At 40.4% G+C, this 26,149-nt stretch overlaps 1 protein-coding gene across 3 annotated transcripts in view; it reads right to left on the minus strand.

The window, feature by feature from the left end:
* grik1a (glutamate receptor, ionotropic, kainate 1a) overlaps nucleotides 1-26,149 on the minus strand; it is a 43,521-nt gene that overhangs the window by 1,564 nt on the left and 15,808 nt on the right. Inside the window, exons 4-17 of one of the 3 annotated variants that reach the window (XM_033633934.2) lie at nucleotides 24,844-25,025; nucleotides 24,041-24,094; nucleotides 23,571-23,741; nucleotides 22,277-22,420; nucleotides 19,627-19,734; nucleotides 19,268-19,312; nucleotides 14,612-14,728; nucleotides 14,013-14,216; nucleotides 11,474-11,697; nucleotides 10,742-10,860; nucleotides 8,978-9,195; nucleotides 6,133-6,358; nucleotides 2,730-2,980; nucleotides 1,909-2,077 (exon numbers count right to left, since the gene is read on the minus strand). In XM_033633934.2, the coding sequence (XP_033489825.1) occupies nucleotides 1,952-2,077; nucleotides 2,730-2,980; nucleotides 6,133-6,358; nucleotides 8,978-9,195; nucleotides 10,742-10,860; nucleotides 11,474-11,697; nucleotides 14,013-14,216; nucleotides 14,612-14,728; nucleotides 19,268-19,312; nucleotides 19,627-19,734; nucleotides 22,277-22,420; nucleotides 23,571-23,741; nucleotides 24,041-24,094; nucleotides 24,844-25,025 (2,189 nt within the window). In that variant the 3' untranslated portion in view covers nucleotides 1,909-1,951. The remainder of the gene's footprint in view (nucleotides 1-1,908; nucleotides 2,078-2,729; nucleotides 2,981-6,132; nucleotides 6,359-8,977; nucleotides 9,196-10,741; nucleotides 10,861-11,473; nucleotides 11,698-14,012; nucleotides 14,217-14,611; nucleotides 14,729-19,267; nucleotides 19,313-19,626; nucleotides 19,735-22,276; nucleotides 22,421-23,570; nucleotides 23,742-24,040; nucleotides 24,095-24,843; nucleotides 25,026-26,149) is intronic. The other 2 variants (XM_078172475.1, XM_033633936.2) reach the window with 2 other exon arrangements.

The raw sequence follows: 26,149 nt of genomic DNA on the forward strand, positions 1-26,149 counted from the left end.
CAGTGTTGGTATTTGAGAGTCACCTTTGGACACAATAACAATCAAACTCATTGTTAATTCTAGTCTTTTTCAAAAAGATGTATTATTTATTTATATAGGGGTCTACATCACTGTATAATGTGCACTGATTTTACACCCTTTAAAGTAGAACGCCACCTGAATTACTGATTAATCAGTCAGTATTTGGGAACATGAGCTACTCTCTCTCAAAGCCAGAAACCAGAGATGTAAATCTCAATTTTGTTATGTCATAGTTTATACAGTCTGGAGCTGCTCAATAGACAATGAATGGGAGCCTGATGTTGTTTTTTTACACCCAAATGAACTTTGTGAATGTGTTCTCAGTGCTGAAACAGAAGATGTACCCATATACTCAGAACATTTCCCTGGGTGCTCTCAGTGTCATCTAGAACAGTGTTTCCCAACTGGTCCAGCCACGGGGTCCAGATTTCTCCTTAGTCATTAGTTTAAGGTCCACACAGTTTAATTAATTAAGCGTCATACTTAAGTGCTGGAAATTTACTGTACTTCAAAATATGTAAGTACTGAATGCAGTCCATTCAGAATGGACCTGTGACCAACTTTTGGACCACAACCCACCAGTTGGAAACCACTGATATAGAACATCTGCCCCAATTCACTGTGGAGCAGTTCCACACTTTATAATTGATGACATCACGTTTGAGTTTTAGCACTCTAGTTTTTGGATTTGGGAGCAAGTTGTTCATGTTTACTAATATTTCTTGACTGTTATGGATCACAGGAATCACATGTATGAATATTAAAAAATGGGTGTAGTTCCCCTTGAATGAAAGTATCAATAATTCCTCTTTGCTGTGGGTAATATTTGCCATGACTAAATGAATATTTTCTAGCAGAGTTTTGCTTCATTTTGGAGAGAGATGAAGGTCAGTCCAGGGGAGCAGGGGAGACCTTGAAAGTCAGTATTCCTCTGTGATCCAGCATCCATCATTACCTCGGTTAAAATGTCCTGCGGTCAGCAGAAGTTATTTATGAAATTACAACTGTGCTTTTTGCTTTGGATGTGCGTCGGGGGACATCTTAACTCAAACAAGTTGTTCTATCACTGTTATCCTAAATTTCAGTCGACCAAACCAGTCTACCAGCAAGCTTAATGAGGGGGAAAATATTCAAATAACTTTTCCTATCTTTTGATTTCCCAAAAGGCATTCAGAGTCTGCCTCTAAAGTATACACAGATGCCTCCTGAGACTTCACTGAATGATGCAAAACTTGATGGAAGGATACTTAAGTGCAAGCGAGAACACAGCAGGGCAGCGCTGTCGAGTTCTGCACTGTTTATATGAACTGCAGTGTCACATTTATGAAACCTATCCTGAATTTTCATAAATGTGGGCTGAAAGGGACACATGCTGGTTACTCACACATTTTATATAGTAACTTGCAGCTTTAAAAAATAAGCATCCAGATGTCCTGGGTGTTTTTCCTAATTAAAGTCTGTATTTTCAGGCTTTCATTTAAAGTGTTCCTTACATGCTGTAAAGTAAGAGCATGCAAATAAGATGGGGTGGTCACTTATGAAGCAGAAATGCCTGCATGAGGATGACATGTATTCTTTTCATATAACAAGCTTGTTAGTTCCTGAGAAAGTGAAGTCTATGACTGCCGAATACACCCACTTATGCGGTAGAAAACCTCAGAGTTATCTTATTAAACTTTGTCCTGATTCAGCACTGGCCTGGGACAAAAGGAATCCATTACAGTCAGTTCAAACCATTAGGAGAAAAAAAAAGGACAAGGCAGTGTGAGCATGAGGGTCAGACACTGGAGGTAAAATGGTAATGGTAATTGGGATTGGCTGACACAGGTGCAGATATACTGGGGTATTTTCAGCAGGGGACAGACAGAAGGACACCTAGTTACAAACCTATCGTCTAGACTGTGTATGTGTTGTAAATGTGCTGCCATGGCTACTCTGTGTCATCTCCCAGTAGCCTGCCGCTCTCCAGATCCGTAGATAAGGAGGTGCCAGAGGAAGAGGTGGAGCCACGCCGTTGGAACTGACGGGACTGCACCCCATAAAAGAAACAAAAGGCCTGATGCGAGCATGCATGGGAAAAAAAGAATGGAGGAGAAAACACAAAAGAGATCAAAACAGACATGTAAAGATAGAGAAACGAAGAAAATGAAATAAACAGAAAAGCAATGCAAAGAAACTAATCATGTTTATGGTATTGATTTTGTAACACGTTCAGGCCTAATCCAGTACTGATGACATATTGGTGACATGAATCATATGTGACACATTTTGGGCACATGAGAAAGAGTTAAGCTACATGAATAAATGGTTTAGTTTTCTGTCATCTGGAGCTGCAAACCCACCACTTCTTTACAATATTTAACCCACTGTTTACTGTGTGGGACAGTCAGATACTGATAAGTCATAAATCCATCTAGTCTCTTTCATGATGTTAACACCAGCGAGTGCAAATATGATTTTGACTAAATTAATTTTGATCGAGCAAACAACATCTGACAAGCACTTTCACAGTCTGAAAATATTAATTAGCATGTGACAAAGCAAATTAAACAAAACATTGCTTGTCTTTAGTCTGTAAAAATATCTGTGAGAATAAATTAGCATAAATACTATTTTTCTTGCAGTACTGGTGGTTTTAGACAACCTGCGATTAATTAATCCTTTCTTCAATGATGCTTTAAGAACAGAAGTTCCTGGCCCTCACTCACCTCCTCTATGTCAGCGTTCCTGCGAGCCTTGTAGATGAACTCTCCGATGGCCACGAACACAGAGAGAACCAGACCAGCCGCCAGGACGATGAAGATACCACCAATGTTCTCCACACCCAGAGCATTTGCCTCCTTGTTGTCCTCCTCTGGACAGCCATTGCCTCTCCACCACTTCTCCTTCATCATGTGGAGCTTCCCTTCCTCCTGCAGCTGAAGGATGGCAATGGTCACTTTATCCCTGTATGGAGAACCTGGAGAAGGCAAAGAGAAAGTAATTATGTACTGAAAGAGCATTTATAAATACCCTTAAATGCCCCATTATTAAAATAAGGCACGGTAGGCATCTGTTTACTTTGTTTACAGTGTTTTGGTGATTTTCTACCGTGAAATTTAAGCTTTTGCTACGAGAGCAGAATTAACTTTGTGTGATAGGGAACATTAATCTACATGTATCTTGAGGACATAAAAGCCCAATTTGCATTTGTAATATTTCTTGTTATTCCAAATGCACTTTGAGTAACATCGCCGGCTACAAGCAGACCAGAGATCAGGTGACTGCAGGAGACATGGATGGGGCCAAGAGGGTGAAGGAATGAAACTACTTTTAATAGGTTTAATAAGGCCCCCCCGTACTCCTTTAGAGCATTCTCCTCCACTATCATCTCATGGCACTCTGGAGCTTAAAACATCCAGGACATTAAAGCCTGTTGATCAGAGAAGAGCTGAATAGACTCGGTTGTCAGCTCAGCTTAGTGCCACCCAGGCACGGCTGCATCTGCCCTGAGGGCACTGGCCTAAGGGAGCTAAAGTGGTGTGCCACTCAGCTGTGTTTAGTTCCTAAGCATGTCTTTAACCTAAACCTGAACCTCTATGGAGTCCCTGTGCTGCGGAAAACATTCTGCCAAACACACCAAACAACTAAACAAGTCATGGGGTAATTGGAGGGAAAAAGTCAAGACATCACTGGACCCCCTGCACTTTGTTTACCCGGTAGATATTGGGGGAGAGGATGTCATTTCTTTTCTTGTTTTATTTTTAGTTTGGTTTTACGCCACATCGCCTGACCTGCTCTAAATTACTAATAGACATGCAGGTGGATGCTCCTCTTAGTGTCATAGATTAAAACTCATCCCAGTGGTCGGCCACAGTATGTAACAGCTGCATCACAAGTGTTCACCTGCTTCCCTTCTTGTTCACCCTTCACATCTCTGCCTTTAGATCCAGCTTGCTAGTTCGTGTAGGTCGTACCAGCAGGGAAAGAGGCTGAATACAGACAAATGATGTGGGCTGGACCACCTCCAGCTCAACATCAAGCTGAAATGGATAAGAAACTCCACTGCTCACTACAAGAGTACCAACTTAACTTTCTGTGGAGGATCTGGTCATTTGCCATTTGCAGTAACTACACTGCAGATACTCTTCCCCTCTGTGGTGGCCATCATTATGTTCAGGGTGAGAGCAGCCGACAACCCTAGAATCAGCAAGCTTATTGGGAAGGTTGGCTCTGTTGTGTGAGTTGAACTTAAGTCTCTTGTAGAGGTGTGTCAAACTACAGAAGATAATTGGCAATGTCTCTCACCCCCTGCATGCCATTGCCATCCTGTTGAATTCTACAGGACGTGCTTTGATTCTGTGGCCGTCGAACTGCACAATTTCTCCCCCTGCTGCTGGGAGGCGAGCCTCAAAACCTTTGAACTTGAGCTGTTGTTTAAAGGAATACCTCACCCACAAAATGATCATTTCTATATCTTTAGTCATGCTGTGTGACCTTGAACGAAGAAGAAATGTGAAGAAACTTTGTTTGTCTTGCATGCCTTCTGTTAACGTATCCAAAAAACAGCAAACGTTGTGGATTAATTAAAGTAAACGGGGACCACCTTTGACAAAACTATATCAAAACATGTGTTTACTAACAAAACTCATGTAGAATAATCCAAGTCTCATGTATCCAGTCGTAGGTTAGTGCCTCCCAAGTGCGTTGCATTGCCTTGCCTCAGCCATTTTTGACTGGAACGAAAAGTGAAAGCATTGATAAGTTTCACTTATCCGTCAGAAAGGGCTGAGGCAAGGCAATGCAACATATTTGGGAAGTACTGAGCATGCCACTGGATACATGAGACTTGGATACTGCATGAGCTGTGTTAGAGTTTGTTTTGATACTGTTTTGCCACTGATAACGTGGTCCTCATTTATTTCAATTAATCAACAATTTGCCGTTTTTGGATTCTTTGTTCTTGAATTCAATGTAAGGCATGAATAAATGGCAATTTTGGGGCTGAAGTATTCCTTTAACGTTACTTTTTCCTTGTATTTAACTGTATTTATGATTGTACTTCTTCTTCCTTTATGCAATTATTTCCTGTAGGACAAATATTTTTTATGAGTGCATATCTAATTTAAGAACAGAGTTGATAAAAGAGGTAATACTTGCAATTGTAATAATATAATATATATAATACAACCATTTTCATAGCCAGGGAACATCTCATGGTAATTACAGAAATGAAGTTGATGGGGACAGCCCCACCCTCATTATTTCCATTGTTGTGCTCAAACATTTAAATGTATGCCCTGAACATGCCAAAGTACGCAGGTGTGGAGAATGTTCTTGGCAGAGGCAGGTTGTGCTCAGCAAAAGAACCCAAGCTTAAAAGAAATTTTTTGAACTGCCTCTACATTAAAAAAAAAAAAAAGAAAAAAAAAAACATCTTGAGAGGAAAAGAGGAAACACAAGAGAGTGTCAAGATGTTAAGTACTGCTTAAGTAAACATCCGAATGCAGACACGGTCCAGCAGGTTGACTTGCTTCCAGGTTAAGTTCTCAATCCAGTAAACTGGCCTGAAACCTCACATGAACATTTGCAGAGCTTTTGGATGGAAGTGCATTTGCATGTGTGAGTGGAAGTGTGGAAGTGTGTATCTGCAGTACAAAACCTCCATTTACAGAGGTGCTGTTAAATTCAATTCTATCAACTGAATTTCTAGAAGCACATTTTTATTATTCTTAAACTTATGCATGAATGTGGTTTGTGTATATACTTGTCCATGGCTTGTTCTAACTAACTTTGAGGATAAATGTTTGCAGTCTACCACCGAGAGCAAGCAAGAAATGCCAGAAAGTTCACGCTATCATTAAAGAGTCTCACTGTGTTGAAGTTACGAGGACAACTCCAAACTTTTCTCTCCAAGCAAAATGTCAATAACTGTCTGCAACAAGACATTTTGGTTTCATTTTCAATATCTGTGGAGTTTTTGGAAAACAATTGCTCCATTACAGTTACAAGACATTAAAAATTATTTTCTTGATTGACAGTTCTTTGGGACTTTTCATGCTCCACAAACTGAAAAAGATGATGGTGAGGAGCGAACCTACTATTCTACAGACTATGTCTCACTCTTCTTACCGATAGGTGTTCCCACTCCGTAGCCCTTGGAGTCTATGAGACCTCCAATCTGCGTGAGGTTGCAGTTTCTCTGGCTGATGTACTCGATGCTGGTGGACTCCATCAGCATGGCGTAGTCTGTCGTCAGGACCCGAGTGATGCCCTCTCTGTTGTTCTTAACCAAGGCAGTGTTCTTCCTGCTGCTCATAAACGCCCACATCTTCTCATAGGTGGAGATCTTTGATTTCTGTTGGTTGGTAAAAACAGATTTGCACCTAACTATACTTCAAACACGATTATAAACACATATAAGTTTAACAGCAGGGTGTGTGAGACTCTATCTATTTTTTGAGCGTGTCTCTGGTGTGTGCGTTTCTCCTTGCTCAGTCAGAGAAAATGGGACAGCTGTGTTCTAAATCTCCTCCAGCTGATTCAATTTGTTCGAGCCATCAACACAGCCTGCTTCTTCCTATCCAGGCAGCGGTAATCACTGGCTGCAATCTGGGAGGATAAAGCCCTGCATGGATCACCCCTGCTGAGCCACCAGGATGCAAGGAGAGTGGGTGGCGGTGGGGGAAGGAAGTGACAGCCCTGCCCCGAGGACATTGGTACAGCAAAACATTATATAATACAAACTAAAAAAGATAACATACGTTTAACTTCGACATAGACGCAACACAAGTAGTCTTAATGTGCACCTTCTCCACTTCCCATCTCTCTCGTTGCATCTACGGTGCCATTCATTAAAGTAACTGCGAGTCTTTTTCTCAGCCTCAGCCTTTAAATTTTTTTCATTTTCATGGGATGTTTGGCAGATACAGGATGGAGGAAACCCTCTGATTTTATAGAAGTGAGAAAACTGTACCACTGATTCATACTCACATCTAAAAGTCTGGCAGACACAATACAAACTCATGGGTGAATTCATCCATATGACCAGACGGGCGTAAACTACATATTTATTGGCGATGAGCACACACTATTCAGGCTGTACTTATGCACAGCTTGTATGTATACCTATGAAAAGTGATGCACCACAATGCCTATATAACCCCTGTAACCATGAGCCAGTAAATAGTGTGTAATCCATGTAACCAGGAAGGCTGCGATCACGTGTGCTGACGGGAGTAAAGAAGGAAGTATCATAAAGAGCAAAAGTCTGCATGAGGAGGATGGTAGGGTTGGTTGATGGATCATCAAACATAGGACTTTTCCCAGGAGACCTGTGTTCAGGACTAGTGCTGGGCAGTAACACCTTACAGTAATAATACTACTTTTCCCAGTAACAAGTAGTGTAACTACGTACGAATAAAATTTTAGTGATAATATTACAGTTACCCCAAAACCAAACAACTTATTACATCGTTACTTTTGTTAGCACATCACTACTGACTCGAAATACAACATCAGCAGACTCATTTTAGTAATCGTCACGCTGCGTAGGCACGTCACAAAGCAGGATGCTCGTTGGAAATGCTAACCTTAGCGGCTGGAAATTTTCTTATTACTTTGATTTTGATCGAGGAAAGATGACAATAACACTGTTGCTGCAGGTAGTCGGACTAAAATTCTTACCACCGCAACCCTACACAACCAAAACTGGATCTTGATCGTGGACAGCTGCAGGCTACAAGGAAGTGATGAAGCTTGAGTCTGGATATACTGTGGATGAAATGTTGCACCATGAGTATCTCTCCGTCTTTCATGCAAGGCCTTGGGGAAAGTATCGGTCACAGGCAACAGAAAACCCCAAGATAAAAAAGAAGCTATCTAGCCTTAGCTACACTTAATGGCGATTACGATGATATTCACACAGAAGCGCACATCTGAAGTTTGGGGAGATATGCAATTACTGATTTTATAAGAAGTAATATAATGAGTTGGGGCGTCGGTGGCTTAGTGGTAGAGCAGGCGCCCCATGAACAAGGCTGTTGCCACAGCGGCCCGGGTTTGAATCCAGCCTGTGGCCCTTTGCTGCATGTCATCCCCCCTTCTCTCTCTCTCCCCCTTTCACACTTATCTGTCCTGCCCATTAAAGGCAATATGCCCAAAAAAATATCTTTAAAAAAGAAGAAGTAATATAATGAGTAGTGTAATGAATTACTGTTGGCAGGGAGTAATACGTAAAGTAACATTATTACTTTTGAAGAAGTCACGAGTAATATATTACATTTACAGTAACAAGCCCAACAATGTGCAGGACCATGTGAACTTTCAGTTATTATAAGGTACGTCGTCACCATGTTTTCCTTCTGTCATCTTTTCTGTAAAATAACCTATGTAGCTTTGCTTGCCTAAACCAAACCTACATGACTTTACATTCAGTAGGTCATTCGTGGGGCAATAATTCGTTAGATATCATATGAGCTGCTGTATGAGGATATATTGCACCATTGATACTATGATGTCCAGTGGTTGATAGGAATATTGGTTGGTTTAGTAGCTTAGTAACCTGAGGTATTTGTGTTATATAATCAAATATATATATATATATATATATATATATATATACATAAAAACACATCCTAACTTGACCACACAATTTGGGATTGCAGGAGTAATCACAGACCTTTAGCTGATCTGAAATGAGAACTTTTTTTTTGTTGTTCTTAAAAGCTTTGATTTATGCCTTTTCATACAGGGAAATTATACTATATATGGGTGGGGGCTTTTATTTGACCTCTGCTGCAATACTTACAAATACTTGAATTCACCAATGTGTACAACATAACTTGACAAGATCTACAACTTGACATGGACTTACAAAAAAGCAAACAGGTACTTGTGTGTAATAATTTCAACAGCTAATTTTTATGCTGTGACTCTGGTAAAGTTAAAACTAATTTAGAGCCTACACCAGTTGTACCTTGAAGAAGGTCATGGTGGATCCATCCCTCACCGCCCCGTATTCAATCCTGGTCTGCTTCGCCAGGTCGTCTGCTGAGTCGATGGGCGCATCCATTCGTTCCACAGTGAGGAAGGCAGCCAAGTTGGCCGTGTAGGAGGAGATGATGATTAAGGTAAAGAACCACCAGATACCCCCGACTATTCGAGTCGACAGAGCCTTAGGCATCAGCTCCGAGCCTGGGAGCACAGAGATGGAGGTTGAAAAAGGTTAAGAAGTAGCTTGAATCAGTGTGTGACAACCAGCATGGTACAACCAGAATGGTAAGAGGTGCAGTTTGTGCGTGCACTACGAGAAGTCAAAATAATGAAAAAGCATCAATGCTCTTTTAAAGCAAAGTCAAGTCCAAATGGGGTTATCTTTACGGCTGGATTTACACCAGAACTCCAACTGGATTTTCACCTCAGCTCGAAATGATGAATTGTGCACCTCTTCACTTGTTTGGTCTAAAACAAGAGTTGCAACAAAATTGAGATCATTGTGAAAAATCGAACAAAAAAATACAAATTAGAAAAACGAAATGTGACAGATAAGACAAAGCTACATTGTGAACATTACACTGAAAAAGAGCACCATTTTTATCCTGTCTTCTCTGTGAAAAGAAAAGAAGCACTGAAGAAAAAAAGAGGAATGTGATTATTTACCACATTTAATGGGCCAGATATTTTAAACCTTTTTTCACTGTAAGTGGACAATTGCTATACTTAATTACACTGATTCTGGAGGGTTGATTTAACGATCATGTATCCAAGATAGCAGTTACTGTTACTAAGCACAAGGTCACTGTGTTACACACACCACACATACATGCTACAGAAAAACAAAATGTGCAGGCATCCACCAGCATTAATGATTAATATACTGTTGCATTTCTGAACTACTAAATTTGACAAATGTAGCCTGCTGTCTGCAAAATCACATCTTTTCATCAGCATCGCCAATCTATTGTGGACTGGAGTTGTCAGGGGGTTTGGTGGCCGTCCAATCAGGCATGTCGGACTTATCCTGCCCAAATCTCCTGCCTCGAGGGAGGTCAAGTCCCCATGAAGTGACCCAGGATTGTTATTACAGGGTATAGTTACAATTAATGGGGACTGGATCGAGGCTACATGGAAAGGGCATTCACAGAAAATAGGAGGCAAATGTTGATGTTTTGAATTAAACAGCTTAGAGCAGAGTTTATAGCGCCAGGACACACTTTGCTGCCGTACAGGGAGTTCATTAGACAGCTCTATGGCGATGTTGCCTTTGCTATTAGAAATCCTTTAAACCTGCAACACCTAATTTTTGGGAGTTATGTTTCTGACCACCTGACAAATAAAAGCCCAGTAATCAATCCTTTTAGCTGTCTGGCCTCTAATAAAACTCCAGAGGGAAATGTTTGTTATTTTAGATGGTAAATGTTCCACTGTTTTCACCAGCTGGTACCTAACATTGTCTGTCTGCTGCCTGGTGCTGGATTAGGTAGCAGACAGTGGGATTTTTTAAAGACGCTGGTGTGAGAGCGGTGAGAGTGAACCAAAATCCAAAACAGTAAAGTTGTGGGCAGGAAAACCAAAAGCTAACAAACTCTATAAAGGTTTGTGACTAAGAGCAGTAGAGGCAGTCCTCTCTGGAAAAAAAACAGCATCAGTCTTACAGTGAGTGCTCCAAAATGACCGATGTTAATATACATACACAATATGAAAATACTGACTATAATCTCTTTGACTGCGAGGAACATACCTTGTCGCATGAGAGCTCCAACACCAAACCAGAAACTGTTCAGTAAAGTGAAATTGTTCTGTATCAGAGTTGAGGATGGGTTGCATGGATGCGGGTTGTACCACTCGTATGGAGTAAACCTGCAAGACAATAAAAGAACAAAGTGAGAAATGAAAAATGTGAACAGACAAATCCTCCTATATTCATGGGGGGTACACTGGTCACGCACTTCACTTCAATACAAGCTTCCAGTTTATCTTTGGTGCTTTCAACACTTCACACTGATTTGCATTTTGATTTTCACAAAAATATATAGCTCAGTTACAGGTTGCTAGGTGCAACCTACCGGGGAGGGGTTTACACACTACCTGAGAGGGAGCTGAAGGGTGAGCTCACAATTACTCCCGGCCACTTAACAGGCACAGCGAAAGCCAATCTGGCGGCTGACAGCCAGCCAAAGCTTGTTTTTGGTTATTTCAGAAAACCTATGCAAAATTAGAAATTTGCTGAAGTACAGTCATGCTAATTCCAACCTGTTTGTGATTCTTGTCATGTGAGTTTGATACAAGAGGCATGACTCTGTGTATTGTTTAAAATGCTCAGTGCTGGCACATTCTCGTAAGTTCGTCTTTTGTAGTTTGCACAGTAAGCAGTCACCAGTTATATTTACGGTACAAGCCCGCAGCTACCCTTACATCTTTCCATCCCATCATACATCCTCTCATTATCACCAGCATCAATCAATCCTCTTACCTGGCAATCACAAAGAGCACACAGCTAACTCCAGTGCAGGCTAGCAGCACATACATCCAGATGTCCGGCGACAGGGGATTAAGGAAGGAGAACACGCCCGGATTGGTGCCGTTAGGTTTGCGGTACAGGATGCTGATACCTAACGTCATGAAGGGCTTGGAGAAGTCGATGACTTTCTCTCTGACGTATGTAATGGTCAGGGGGGCCACGGCAAGGTCTGCAACCTTGAAAAGCAAGAAGATGAAGTCAGATGCTTCAGGTAAAACAAGAACTGCTAAAGGTTGCATATGGCATCTTCCAGTATTTGTTTCTATCAATCTAACTAACAAAAGTCTTTATATCAATGTCCAAACAATATATAAACCTTGTTGAGGTTTTGTATTCTTCTCTACTGGTGAACAAACTGTTATATTGAATAAATAAATATTATGAAAGAATATAACAGCTAAAAATGCTACAAGGGATTAAAGGTAGAGCCAGCAAGTCTGGAGAAGGATTATTGACGATATGCTGTGGAGTTGAGCATGTTAGCATGAGCCATATTCACGGTCCCTCTCACTCCCATTGGCTTTCTCTTTATACACTCATAGCCTTTCCTCTGTTCTCCGTGCACAAGCATGGGCACCTCTTGTTGCTAATTGGCTGAAACAGTGGGACGAAGCTTGGTCGGAGCCACTTTGTTTACCACCCATTTACAGAGCCAGGTCTGTGAGGCAGTATTCATTAAATTTGACCAAAAGTGCACTGGATTAGAATCACTGGCTGCATCTTTAATGGAGGAAAATAGACTGGTGATTGAATATGAGTGCAACAGGCTTCATTAAACCAATCAGCGTCAAAAGTCCTGTGAGAGAATTTAAATGCTATTTATATGTAAGAGTAAAATTCATTCATAATTCATAACTATGGCCAACCTTTTATATGTTAAAAGCCTTGTTTATATAGCCAGAGGCTCAGACCACTGATCATACGGTGCCGTAGCTCCAACTGATATTATAAAAGGCAGCGACGTGATTCTTTTGGTCTGTAAACACATCACAGTGCAAACAGGCTTTGTTACCATCTGTGAACTCAATTATAGACTACTTTGTTGATTCAATGCAAATGCATGATTTTTACCCACATCACAACCCTTCAAGTGACACTATTTTTTGAGAGAGCTGATTCATGACGAGGTGGAGCTTTAATTCATTTTTGGTACATTTTGGTACCCAAATTTCACCTGGTCTGGAACAAAATAGTCAGGAGGAAAAGTAACTAAGCACATTTATGCAAGTACTGTATGAGTATTTCCATTTTATGCTACTCTAAACTTTATGCTACATTTATTGACATCTAGACTTACTACTGACTTTCTGTTAAGCTAATTTTAAAGTATAAAAACCTATTATAAGCTTATAAAATATAAAATTAATACAAAATTAAACCAGTGGCCACCAAACTTTTTGGCATGTAAACTCTTAAGGCTAGTTCACATTACAGGATTTTCACCCATGATCTTGAGAGCCACCTTGGGTAAGAGGTGAGTTGGCAGATAGTCTGCCACGACGAGTCCTCATGTGTGAACAAGCCTACGCGCAAGTCGCCCCCTCGTCTGCGACTGGGTCTGGATATCTGGCATGCCAGAAAACTGGAGAAGTCTGACACAACTGAAGAAGAGCATCAGCCAATGAGAGGCGGGATACGTCCCACGTCAGCATGCAGGAGGACGGAAGAAATGTGAGGAGGACAAGCCACAACAACAATCACGGGGAGCGCGTTGTGTTTGAACCCAGGCCATGTTGACAAGTAAAGTTTAGCGCCGGGAAACTTCATAATATCCTGTTTGGTTCATGCGTGACAAAACGTAGTTTGGTGACGTCACCGCGTTATCTGGGCCTCTGTCGGCAAGGGCTCAGTGGAGAAATCTTGTGGTGTGCACACACAGGTTGTAACGCAGTTGGCCAGACTCCTGATGACAGAAACACACGTCGCCGGGTATGAACACTCAAAAGATGACGATAGTCTCCGCGACTCAAGACTGGTCAGCCAGTAGTGTAATATGAACTCGCCTTTACTGAAAAAGCTGTGATTAGCTGGGGCCCCTTGTCATGTTTCAGATGTGTATGAAGTATTAGCAGTTCCTCCAAAGAGAGAGATTTCTCAAAGAAATATTGCACAAAAAGTCCAAAATAGTAACAAAAAAAAAAAAAAAAAAATCAATGCAGATTTGTGCGACAGAAATTACGCCATAATCATCTCCCTGCCCTTCAGATTTATTTTATGACCCCCCCAAACAACCTGTATTAATAAATTTAAAGTAGCTCCAACTCGACCTATAACAGCAAAATTCAATGTGACCGCTGATGCAAAAGCATTAATCTAATAATGTCATATACAAAAATATATCAGTTCAATGGGACATGTTTCTGCAAAGTCAAAAGTCAAAATCAATAAGCCAGGGTTATGCTCAGATGTTGGTCAATAACCCAATACACCTCTTGGCTAACTGACATACTTGTGAACAGAGACCCCTGTAGTACGACTGTTGTAAACTCACATGATCAATCAGCTCCCGCACCATCCCGTTCCATTCTCCCTTGTCATTCTGGGCACCATATTTCCCATCAGCCACCAGCCTGACTTCATATGTAAAGCCTAAGATATTGGAGAGCTCTTTCAAAAGGTCAAGACAGTAACCCTCGAAACGATCGTTCCCAGTTAGCTCCTTGTCGGACTTTTTATGCATCACATATGGATTTTCCTGTAGAGCAAAAGAAAACACAGTGTTTCAGTGTCTCCAAGGCATATCATTATTCTGATTTAATTATGTCTATGCTAAGTGTTGAGTTAAAGGCAGTGGATAGGATGAGTGGCGTGAAGTCTAAACACCAAAAATCCAGTTGTCTTTTAATTAATATATCTGAATATTCAATGACTTTGAAGACTATATTTTCTTCTATCTATGCTATATTTTCTCTGTGTGCAGAAAAAGACAAAATTGTGAAAATCCAAATTCAAACTACCCAACTCAGCAACAATATCCCTCTCCCCTCTCATTAAATTCTCATCTGCTGTCCCCCTATCTGCGCTCTACACATCCCATATGCACTCCCCTCCTTCTCCCTATGCTGTCCTCTGTTTAACCTTCCTCCTCACCAGTATCGTGGTGACAATAAGAGTCCTGTTAGCCAGAGAGTCTGTCACATTGTTATTCTTGTCTCGGCTGGACTTCTCCGTCAGGTTCATTCCCTTGTACGAGTTCCACACAGCAATCTAGAAAGACAAACAGAGCTTTAGATTTTTTGAGCCACGTTTTGTGCTTTAACTAGAGGAGGTACTATAGGAGACAAAGGTGAAGTGTATAGATAGTTACTCATGTTTAAGCTTTGAATTTGACTGTATTTGGATCGTTAATGATCACTGACCGCTTGCTGTTAAAAGGAAAAAAAACTATTCTCTTTTATCTCTGACACCACATATACAGAGCCTGATTTAGTCTCTAAGTCTTAACAGGAAACTAGAAACTGCTCCGATACACCACATATTAATCATATTTTCTGATTCGTCGAACAGAAAAATGAAAAAGAAGTGTGGAGGTTAGAAGACACTCCTGGCTCATTTTCAACCTTCTGCTCCATTCACTATCCTACAACTTTTCCCTTTGGGCCGCGTTGCTCTGATGATTCTGGGCAAAGTGCTGAAAACTCCATTTTAAGTACAGTGAATATGAAAATGAAGATAAAGTTTGCAGTTTGGAGCTGCTGATTGTGTGAGTCAGGTAAAAGTTTAGAGCCATTATGGCGCTAACCGACATTCCTGTGGTGTGCAGCGATTTATCTGACTCTCAGGTATTGAACATAGTGTGCGGCCAGAACAACAAAGCCATTTTTTTTCCTGTAACAAGTGTGATGATGAATTATTGCTTTGGATTAGCATGGACCTCTGGTAGCATTCATATTTTATTCTGTTTGAATCTGTAAAATACACAAATATATATGAAAAATAGTGAGAAACAGTTTCAATTACAACTGTCAGATAATGTATTTTGTGCATATTGTTACCTGAATATAGAGCTGAAACAATAAGACAATAATTCCCCCATAAATCTGCAACTATTTAAATAATCAAATTAACAATTTTAATCATTTTGAAGCAAAAAATAGGAACGTGTCCTTAGGTTTGTGTTGCTTATGTTATAATAAACTGAATATCTTTCAGTGTTGATCAGACAAAACAAGAGTTTGATGACATTACATTGGGTTTTAGGAAATTCATTTTTCCATTTTATAGACCAAATGATTAATTGAGAAAAAACCCACACAGTAACTGACAATGAAAATAAGTGTTAGTTGCAGCCCTACTTGAATATGATGATGAGGAAATCACACCAGCAGGGACGGTATGAATGAAGAAAGGCAGGATTCAGACAGGGATCGGGGGGGATGGATGGAGGACGTCATGTTGTCTGCCCTCCACACTGTCACAGTAACTGTGAACGAGAGTGTCCGGTTCAACGGACCAGGCGGTATAATCCAGACAGTTATCAGATTAGAACAGGCGTCTGGCAGCTGGATTGAGACCCTTTCAAATCCCTTCAACTGGTTAAGAGCTGAGCAAAGGTCAAGGGGGCGCAGGACATTGATGCTATAAAGTTAAGTGCATTAAATGATCAAGTCATCATTGTTAAGAGAGAACTGAAGCTTTCGTCTGTTTCATATTCAGTCTGTGCACAAAAAAGTAATGATTTGGGGTATTTTCAGTCAGAAACAATCGCCCCTTCATAAGAGGATGAGTAGCAGTGAATGCATCAGTACCTCTTATTAAACCAAGCACTACAGAATGTCTTATTTTTCCCAATTTATTTTGCAGAAAAGGGCTATGTGGGATTACCTATTGGAAAAGATAACATGCTTTTCACTCCCCATTACATTCTATCTTATTCTGTTCCCCCAGTCAGACAGACTGACAGAAAATGTGCTCACTTATAACCTCGCTAAAAGCACTCCATATCTCCACCGTAGCACTTTAGCAGGGATCCACTCTGTGCAGCAGTCCATAAATCTGTCTTATCTCTGGACACCGCAGATGAGGAACACAGTGAATGGGATTGGATTTAATTAATTGTATTGTTCCCAATCTCAAAGATAAATGGGCCGAGTGTGAGCAATATTTTTGGAAGTGTGGAGGGTATTTTGGGCTCCGATATTGTGCTGTTTCACGTAATCTAGTTTATGTTGTAGATTGGGGTTATTTTAGGAAATATCATCCTCATGAAACATCAACTGCACGATTAGTCAGTTTGAAGTTTAAGAAATAAGTCATCTGACCCAGCCAATGAGATCAATGCTAAAATATAGCCTGGGACGACTGCACAGCATACAGTCATCATCTTTTAAACCCCTAAGTCAAGGATTTACTGTGTATAGCCTTGCAAATTTATCATGCGTACCACAGCGGCTCCCAACAACAAAGTGTGCTATAAAAACTGACAGGAATTCTCTCTCATACGCTGAGAGTAAAATGTTATCTATGAATCCTAAAGCTCATCTCCATCCAGAACCAAATCAGACTGGAAAACTGTTACCACAGAGAGGGAGACTCACTAAGCCAGGCTGAGGAAGCTGAGAGGAAGGGGAGAAAAAAAACAACTTATTTCTAGAAGGTCAACAACTTTAAGAGAAAATACTTTATTTCCTTGGAGACTTTGACTTTGTTTAGTCCCATCATCCTCTTCAGAGTGTATTTAACACTCCAGTGCCCAAGAACTAACACGACTGCAACGGACTGATAATTCATTTTTCCATGACCATAAAGTCAAGCGTTTTATGTGATGTGCTTACCATGTTGTGGTATACCGTCTGAGGGGAGGCTTTTGAGGGCTAAAAGTCCTGAATGGAATTAAAATTACAGTATAAATCACTGCGTCTGCACCTTGACAGCTGCTGTCTGAGGAAGAACTTTGCCAACTTCTGTCAGTAAACTATGTGTTTGATGGGGACGAATTAATTCAACATTCCTTCTTTCACTCAACAAACACTTGGTGCGAGGCTGATAAGCAGAGGCAGTAAAGAATATTTAATATGCACTTTGGTATTTACAGTATATATTGTGAAACTAAATTAAGAGGTTAAGAACAAAGCTGATAAGCTTTTTTCATTTCTTTCCCTTATGTTCATTATTATGTTTTGTTTGTCACTACATATTATGTTTTTAAAGGAGCTGTATGTGACATTCAGAGCATTAATATAACTATACGATTAATACATAGTGGAGAAATGGCAATGAGCAGAGAGTGAAGTCATGCTAAACTGTGTGTGTGTGTTGTAATCCAAGCTTCTCTGCTTATTGGCGTGGTAGCCAATCCATCCACATGCGCATGTTAGTGCAGGTAGAGTCTCTGTAATTGTTTCAGCTGTAGACTCTTGGAAGATTAACCAGTGAGCTAAAAGAGTTTCAAATAAAAATCAAATCAAATATCCCACTGGCCAGCTAATCACCACTGTTCTGCACTGCTCTAATACGATGGTTACCGCTGATAATGCCATCCTGACTCATGGCCTCACCCTAATGCCCACCCTTTGGTTAAACACTAGGTGAACAACACCCTTAGCTCTGTGAGCACTGTTGCTGTTGTTAGCATTGTTTGCACTGCTAGCATGGTTAGCTCAGGCTCCCTTGAAGCGCTCCAGCCTCAAAGCCAATTTTTGTAGTGGCCAAACAGTGTAATTACACCCATCATATGATGTGGCTCAAAAAGGCTTTTTCACATTTACTTACATGGCGATGCATTTTTTTGAGTGTCATGACCCCTGTGAAAGGACTCGTTTTATTATCAGGATCTGATCCATTCGTTCCTGTAACATTTGGATAGTCTGAAAGAGCTGCACAAATTAAATCACTTTTATCCCCCTTCAAATTAGAGGAGCGCCAAACCCGAAAGAGGCGGCACAGTGCAGAAGTGCTGATCATCTGGGTAATTTGACTTTTTTGCCTTCAAGCACCACTGACCAACTTTCATAGAAATGATTCTGCCCTGCCTCCAACACTGTTTCCAGTTTTTATTATAAATTTTAAATAAATGGGTTAGCTGCTGGCCAGCTCAGACGACTCCATGTTGAGAACTGGGTACAGAACACCTGAGTCAGATTTTGAATCGTAGATATGCTCAGACTGTCATATAGAGCTTAAAATATAACTATTTAAATGTAAAAATAATAATACTAAAAATAATATAAAGCATAACTTTAATCTTAACATTTAATTTAATTTGCCATAGAAAGTCTCGATGCCCGACTTCGTCTCCTCTGCTCCCTCTTGGCTGCAATTAAATACTGCTAGTGTATATGACTGCCATAAAAGTATGAAGGCAGTCCAACAGTGAAGCACATTAAAAGTAGTGGACTGAAAAATCTCCGCAAAAGTGAAGGATGGGTAGGATAAATTCCATTATTTCTTTCTTGTTTCTCACTGCCACCACCTGTGGCCTTACATTACATCAAGTGAAACTGCAGGACTTACTTCTTAATCCAACGGTGTATTGTTATGTCTATCTAAACAATGGTGTATATATAATTTATTTATTTCTGCTGATAAAGTTTTGACAAGTGTCAGAGCAATGCCTGGACCCAAAAACGGGGAGAACTGAAATGTCAAATACATGGCATTGCTGTACACATAATCAGTGAAGAGAAACAAGGTTGACAAGGCAAGGAGCATGGAGGTGCGTGGCATACAGAGTGAGAAAAGAGGAGAGACAGAGGAGGAGGGGGGCCAACAACAAAGGCTTCGACCAAACATGGCACTGGCACAAACCTTGATCCACCTTTTCGTGAGGCGACTTCCGCCCTCCACAACACCCTTTTGAAAATGTGAAGAGGGCAACGCGAAGCACAGACAGTGTGGAAAGAAATAATCAGTTGTTGCATTATAAATATTCATGACCGGAAAAGTCTTCACCAAATAAAAAATGTGTGGATGGAAAACAAATGGGAAGCAAAATCTCCACAGCACCTCTCTCTTGCGCACACACACACACACACACACACACACACACACACACGCACACATGCACACGCACGCACAGACACACACACACGCCTTAATGGAATGAATCAGCCAGTAGAAGCAGCATGAGAGTGGTGTAATTGGCTGTTTTAGGCCCCTGTGCTCACCCTGGCTGTGCCGTCCTCTTTGAGGCTGATGATGTCCAAATCAAAGTCTCTCCTCAGGCCATCTGTCTTATTAAGAACAATGTGCCCTGTCAGTCCATCCCACTGTGCCTACAGAGGAGAGCCGCAGAGGGAGAGAGAAGTGGGAGATTGTCTCAAATGGCGTCTGAGTGTGGAGTCTCATTGACGCTCTGGAGCAGACTCCCAGGAGGAGAAATGAAGGAGATCGAGGTAGAGAGAGAAGTCAGTGTTGATGACGGATGGCTGGAAGATATCAAGTGAAGACTGGAAGATGGCTACAGGTTGTTCTGTGGTACAATTTCAATATGCATGAAAGTTTATGTTCATGATAGCGAATAACTGTATTTCCATGCATATTCATTCCATCTTTAAAGCAGGGGTATTAAAATATTTAATATAAGTTGGCATGCATGCTGTGCATAGCAACTACTAGTTTATCAATTCTCACATACATTACAAGTCATCTACACCATGTGCACACAGCGTATTTTACAAGCTGCTGTATTTTTACACACGTTACAAACCTAAATGGCTTCTCTAAATTTGCCTGGCTGTCTGTAGACCTGTTCATTTCAAGCACCCAATTTCATATCCTGCACAAAATGACTCAATAACATTTTCTTTTTTCGTCTATCTAGATATTCTCATTTTTCAGGCTGTGGGCCAAATTTGACCCACAATATGGCGCTGGATGGCGCACTGACCATTCTGTAATTCACGATGAAAATACTTTGATTCACACTGGGAATTTTGTTGTACTTTAAATGTAAATGAGGCGCCAGAGTTAAGAAAAAAGTATCATAATAGAGCTCCTTTATCATAAAAAAAGTGCCAAGGGAGGTTCAACAACGCCCAGGCTAATCCCTGAATGTCCTCAAATCCTAGAAATGCCCCTGTACACACCTGACCTGTGCGGGGCTGCTGCAACTGGATTTCCCTCTTGGAAAAGAGGAGTGAGGACAGCAAACTTCAAAAGGTTGGAAGCAGGCAATTCATTTATTATATATATGAATACATATTATTAATGCTTATTTATTCACTGGCCCCTGGTCTTCTGGCACTTTGCAAAGTGGCCAGCAGGCAAAGCAGGTTGAGTATCCCTGCTCTGTTCTTTCATGTGACACATAACATGTTTTTGTACTGTTTGTTTGCAGCATAGGTCAGCTAATTTTGGATGATTTCTAATACCTTACACAGAGGTGAATCAAAAAATGTTTCTCTTCTTATTTTGCTCCATACCCAGAGAGAGAATAAGATAGGTATACCTCAACATATAATAAAAACTTGAGTGGTGCCATGTTACACCAAGCCACTGCTATCCTCTCCAAATTCAGCTTATACGGTATAAGATAAACTTTATGTTTTGCTATAAGCCATTTTCCCCTTCAGAACAAGTAAGTCTTGAAGTGGAATTTGTCAAAATGCTAAAATTGAGGTTATTATACAGTCACAGACATGGTGCAAAGAATAGCAAGTTTTATTTCCTGTGTGAAAATTGAGAAAATAATAGATCTTTTCTGGGTGCCCTTCAATTTTAGACAGCTAGAAGTAAGAAGAGTTCCTCATGACAGTAAGTTTTCCTGCTTCATTTTCCAAGCGAAGGAACATGTCTGGCAGCAAAGACATTATAAGTTAAATGAGAAATATCAATCAAAATAGACTTAGAAATATCAGCAAAACACATAAACTGAATGTGAGAGACACCCTTCTGTGGTTACAGAGATGAACATTTCTGCAAGGAGTCAACATTTTAAATCCAGGATATTACTGACTTTTACTGTGCTTTCTGTCGTGAAATGATGTGCACCGAAATAGCATTCAGTTAATTTTGTCCACAGAAGCTCAATGACTATTGTGTACCATAATAGCTGGAGGGGAGAGAAAACACGCAGGTTATAGTGCCCAGGATTTAATTTCAGCCATTGAAATGAAAGCTGTGTCCTCATATTCTGCAATCTCTTGTCTGAAATGTTTTTTAATTGAGTGCTGTGTGAGACATATTACTGGTTCTTGCAATCAAAAAGGCTCTTATCTTGTGATGAATGGTGCAGGAGGACACATGCTTCAAAGGATGGGCAGTGGCAAACAAAACAAAGAGCTCATGAGGAGAGAGACACTGACATGCAAAGAAACGAGGAAGAGGGTGAGGAGAAGGAGGATGGGGGGGGCATGAAGAGGAAAATATGAGTGAGGGGATTGAATGAGAATGTTCCCTCTCCATGGCAGGCACCGGTCCTTTGCTGGATTTAAGACTTAAGAGATCAAAACACTCATGCATCAAAGGCCTCATTTCTGTCTGTAGGCATCCAGCCTGACAGTCAGGCCAAACAGTATGCTTTTAACTTATAAGTACATAAATAGCGTACATTTTCATGTTGTGTACTTTCAGAAGCAAAGCATGGCCTGTCAGAAGGGACCTACAAAGTAACATCCAGCCTGGGTGAATTGCATGTCTGCAACAGAGGCATTACGTGGGAAATTTGAAGGATCTCGAGCTCAAGGAGCACTTTCAAAACACATCATTAAAAATGCATGGTGGTCAAGCTAAAAGCAACAGGGGTGTTTTAAGTCATGCTGCTGATGTAACAGGGTTTTTAGTTCTCTGTGATCCATGGCCATATCTGACACCGACCTCTTTGAAAAGGTTCATGAAGCGTGGCCCGAAGCGCCAGGGTTTGTGGCGGTGGCACTGCAGGGAGCTGACGGTCATCTGAGTGGCCCGCTGCGACGCCACGGCAACCATGAACACCGCATCGTACATCAAGGCCGCATCTGTCTGCAAAGGAAGCAGTGAGAGGAAGAGGTCGTTGAGATTTTTTCTCTCGCACCACATGCTCAATGTACAGCTGAATTATAGTAAAAAGTGGACAGAGCACGAGTTTAAGAATTTATTCAGGCAAACTGTGTCATCAGAGAAGTAAACATGGTATAAGAGAAGTGTAGATATAATGACGGAACAAATATAACTGAGGAAATCTGAACGCTGTTAAAAATGAAAAGGACATGACTAAACATTTATTTTCTGAATGTCAGTACACATCAGGATTCTGAAAGAAAATTGAGGAATGTTTTTAAACTCAAACCAATCATTCAGTTGAGCTGGAAGCCAAAGATGTAATTTTATACCATGAAGGCAGAAATTTAGAAAGTTCAGCAGGCTGTCAACATTTTAATTTTAGTGGGGGAATTTCACATGCATAAAGCCAAGTTCTCAAAGTCTCACCCATGCTTTGAATCTTTCAGGACTGAATTTAGAAAGTAATTTGACTCTTCTGAAATTATAAACACTAAGAAATGTGCTCAAAAAGTTAGTAAGCTAAGAGAACTTTTTGGAGAAATTTGATTTATTGCCTACCTTTTCTGTTAAGTTATCATTACATATTGTTGCCTTTTATTTAATTGTTTTAATTTAATTTTTTTTACTTTATCACATTTACCTTATGTCCTATGTCTTTCATCCATTTATCTATTTATTTATTTTATTTATCTATTTCTTTTTAATTTTATTTTACTATAACAGCTGCACCTTTTATCTATCTGTTTTTATTTTTAATATGATTTTTGTTTTTGCTATATCACATGTACCTTTTGTCCTTTGTCTTTATCTATTTTATTCTATTTTATTTTATTTTATTTTATTTTACAATATCAGCCATACCCTTTATCCATCTTTTTTTTCTTAATTTTATTATCATATATATATATTTATATGTATGTATGTAAAACTGAAGACTACAGCTTTAATATTATTTTTATGATGCTGAAATACAATTCAGCTGCAAAGATTTAAAGCTGAGCAGGTGCTGGCAATTTACAATTAAATGACCACACGCACGCAGCATACAAATGTGCGTTATTGGCTCTCAGCTGCGAAGGTGTTTGTACTGTTAGTACTCAGTGATGCAAAATAAGAGTCAGGGGCTTACAGTCATGATCCCATCCATCAGGCCACTCTCTTGTTTGGGACCCTGCAGTCTTTCCATGGCCCATTTGTCCATGGTGGAGGCCACCCACGGGTCATCAACATTTAGCAGTCTGAAGCCCGTCATGTTGACCCCGCTGTAGCGGTACGGCTCCAAGTCCAAGGCAAACAAATCCTGCAAGGTAGCAGAGGAGAGAGAGAGAGAGAGAGGAGGAGCAGGAGGGAAAAAAAGGATGTACCGGTTTGGTTTTATATGAGATGGAGAGTTAAAGACCAGGACAGAAATTTAAGCTCTAGTTGAGGGTGTAACTTTCTCAGCTTTTTACTGTGAACTGATGAACCGCACCGACATTTTTTAACATTCTCCGTAAATCTGACCAGCCGCTCGAAGGCCAAATGAGCTCACAAAAGATGAGCTTGGTTTTACTTGTCTGCTATCTCCCATGAAACAACTTTTACAGTTTTCTAACTCACCAAAGTCGTGAAGAAGAAATGATAGTACTCCGTCATCATTCCCATAGATGAAAGCTGCAAAATGAGAAGAAGTAAAGTAATAAAAGAAAATGCCAGACCATATTGCCTATTTCAGATATGATGAGTTCTACAGCTACAGTCACACACATCTCTAATAACAAAGTCATTTGGCTGGTCGTTTATTTAATTTTATGACATTCAAAACAGAGGGTGCAACTATACATAAATAAGAACAAAAGTATTCATGAATTTCACCATGCCTTAGTTTTAAATGAAACAATGTGTGGCTTACTAAAGAGGCCAATTAAAGTTATGTCCTTTGAAGTCATTAATGATTGGCAATATAGATAAAAATAACAAGAACTAAAATTTGAAATGAGGTTGTACAAAAACGTGTGAGGACTAGAGATGTAGATAAAAGACCTTTCACTGTTCATTTCATCAGGCATGTAGGGAATTGATGCACACAAGGACGGCCACAAATACGTTTGTCAGCATGTCTGTTCATTTCATAAATCATCAGCTACCGCACCTCACCATCTGTGTTCAATTAGCTAAACGGTAACAAATCCATGGGATGGGAAATTAGTTGAGGTCCATTTCAATTCAGACTCTGACAAGGAAAGCGCTATTTCATCCTTTTTATTATCATATCCTTAAATGGCATTAATGTCATTCAAATGTAAGCCGTAATAAGCAAGGTAATAAGATGTTGCCCCCAAAGGACACTTAAACGTATTGTAAAATCTGTATGAATGTAATTAATCTAATGTAAAGACACTTAGATCAATCTTTATGCACACCTGCTTGAGGAGCTCTGAAGCCATACGATAGGAGCAGTCGAAGAGAATGAAAAATTCCTTGTCTTTCTTCAGTTCCTTAAGCAGTGGTCGGGCATCTTGGTTACCCGGGGTCAGCTGGCGGATCTTGATCTTCAGGTTGAACTTTGCCGGAGCCTTGATCAGCTCCTGCATGCGCATCAGACCTACAAAAAATAACAATCAGACATTTTATTTATCCATTCTTAAACATTTGTTTTTCCCTCTTCTGCTGCAGGAAGGTGACGGGTCAGGGTCAAGGAGGCTTCAGCAGGGCATATGCTTGCTGTAATGGTAACTTGGACCCCTATCCTTTTCACTGCATCACCCTGTTGCACAACACACAACTTAGCATCTTGCATCTTCTTCTACTTTGTTTTTAAAACAATCAAGGGCAAACACACACCTGTGCTGTATAGCTTGCGCACACACCCTAACATCCTGTAGCTTGTACATGTGTGTGAACAACAGCGTGTAATTGTACAGGTGTATGTCTGCATGACATTTCAGGATAATACATTTACGATCGAAAATAAAAAGTAAAAAAAAAAAAAAAAATCCATAAACTATGACATTTCAACAGCGGCATTTCATACTCTTTGGGTCATGGGCAGGGACTCTATACAGGACACACAGCTGGATTTCAGGCCGTCAGCACTGTGGTTTGGCTCTCTGCAGCGTGAAAGAGGCAGAGAGAAGGAGCACTGGCAACTGTTTGATATGAGGCACTCGCGCCCTGTCACAGATTGGGTTCACTAGCCAGCACGAGGAAGGTGACTGAGGTAGACAGTGGAATTGAATTTTGTGAGTAATTAGAACCTTGACATATGAATATATTGTAAGGTCCAGGAAACACAAGCCAGCACTTTTGACCTCTTCTGCCTCTCCATTCTTTACTTGTCACACAGTGTTACAGTTGATATCCAGTAATATCATTAGCAAAATGCAGTCTTCAGTCAGTTATTAACATATTCAGAAAAAGGGGGATTTTTTTTTTCCAGGTGTAGAGCTGGGTGATACATGGCTAGAATATTGATATCACAAGACAAGACACTGTGTGGGATATTGGCTGTTTTAATATGTTGATTAAGTTGCTATTGAATGGGTGTTTTCCTCATCTTCAAGGAATACCTTACCCTTAAATGACCATTTAAATATCAATTCACCTTGTGCTATGTTGAATCCGGGAGGAAAACTAGCCTCATTCAAAACTCTGCAGCTCAGCTACTAATCAGAACCAAGAGGAGAGAGCACATCAGGCCAGTCTTAGCTGCCCTGCACTGGCTTCCTG

Source organism: Epinephelus lanceolatus, chromosome 11 (genome assembly GCF_041903045.1).
Source record: "Epinephelus lanceolatus isolate andai-2023 chromosome 11, ASM4190304v1, whole genome shotgun sequence".
NCBI lineage: Eukaryota > Metazoa > Chordata > Actinopteri > Perciformes > Serranidae > Epinephelus > Epinephelus lanceolatus.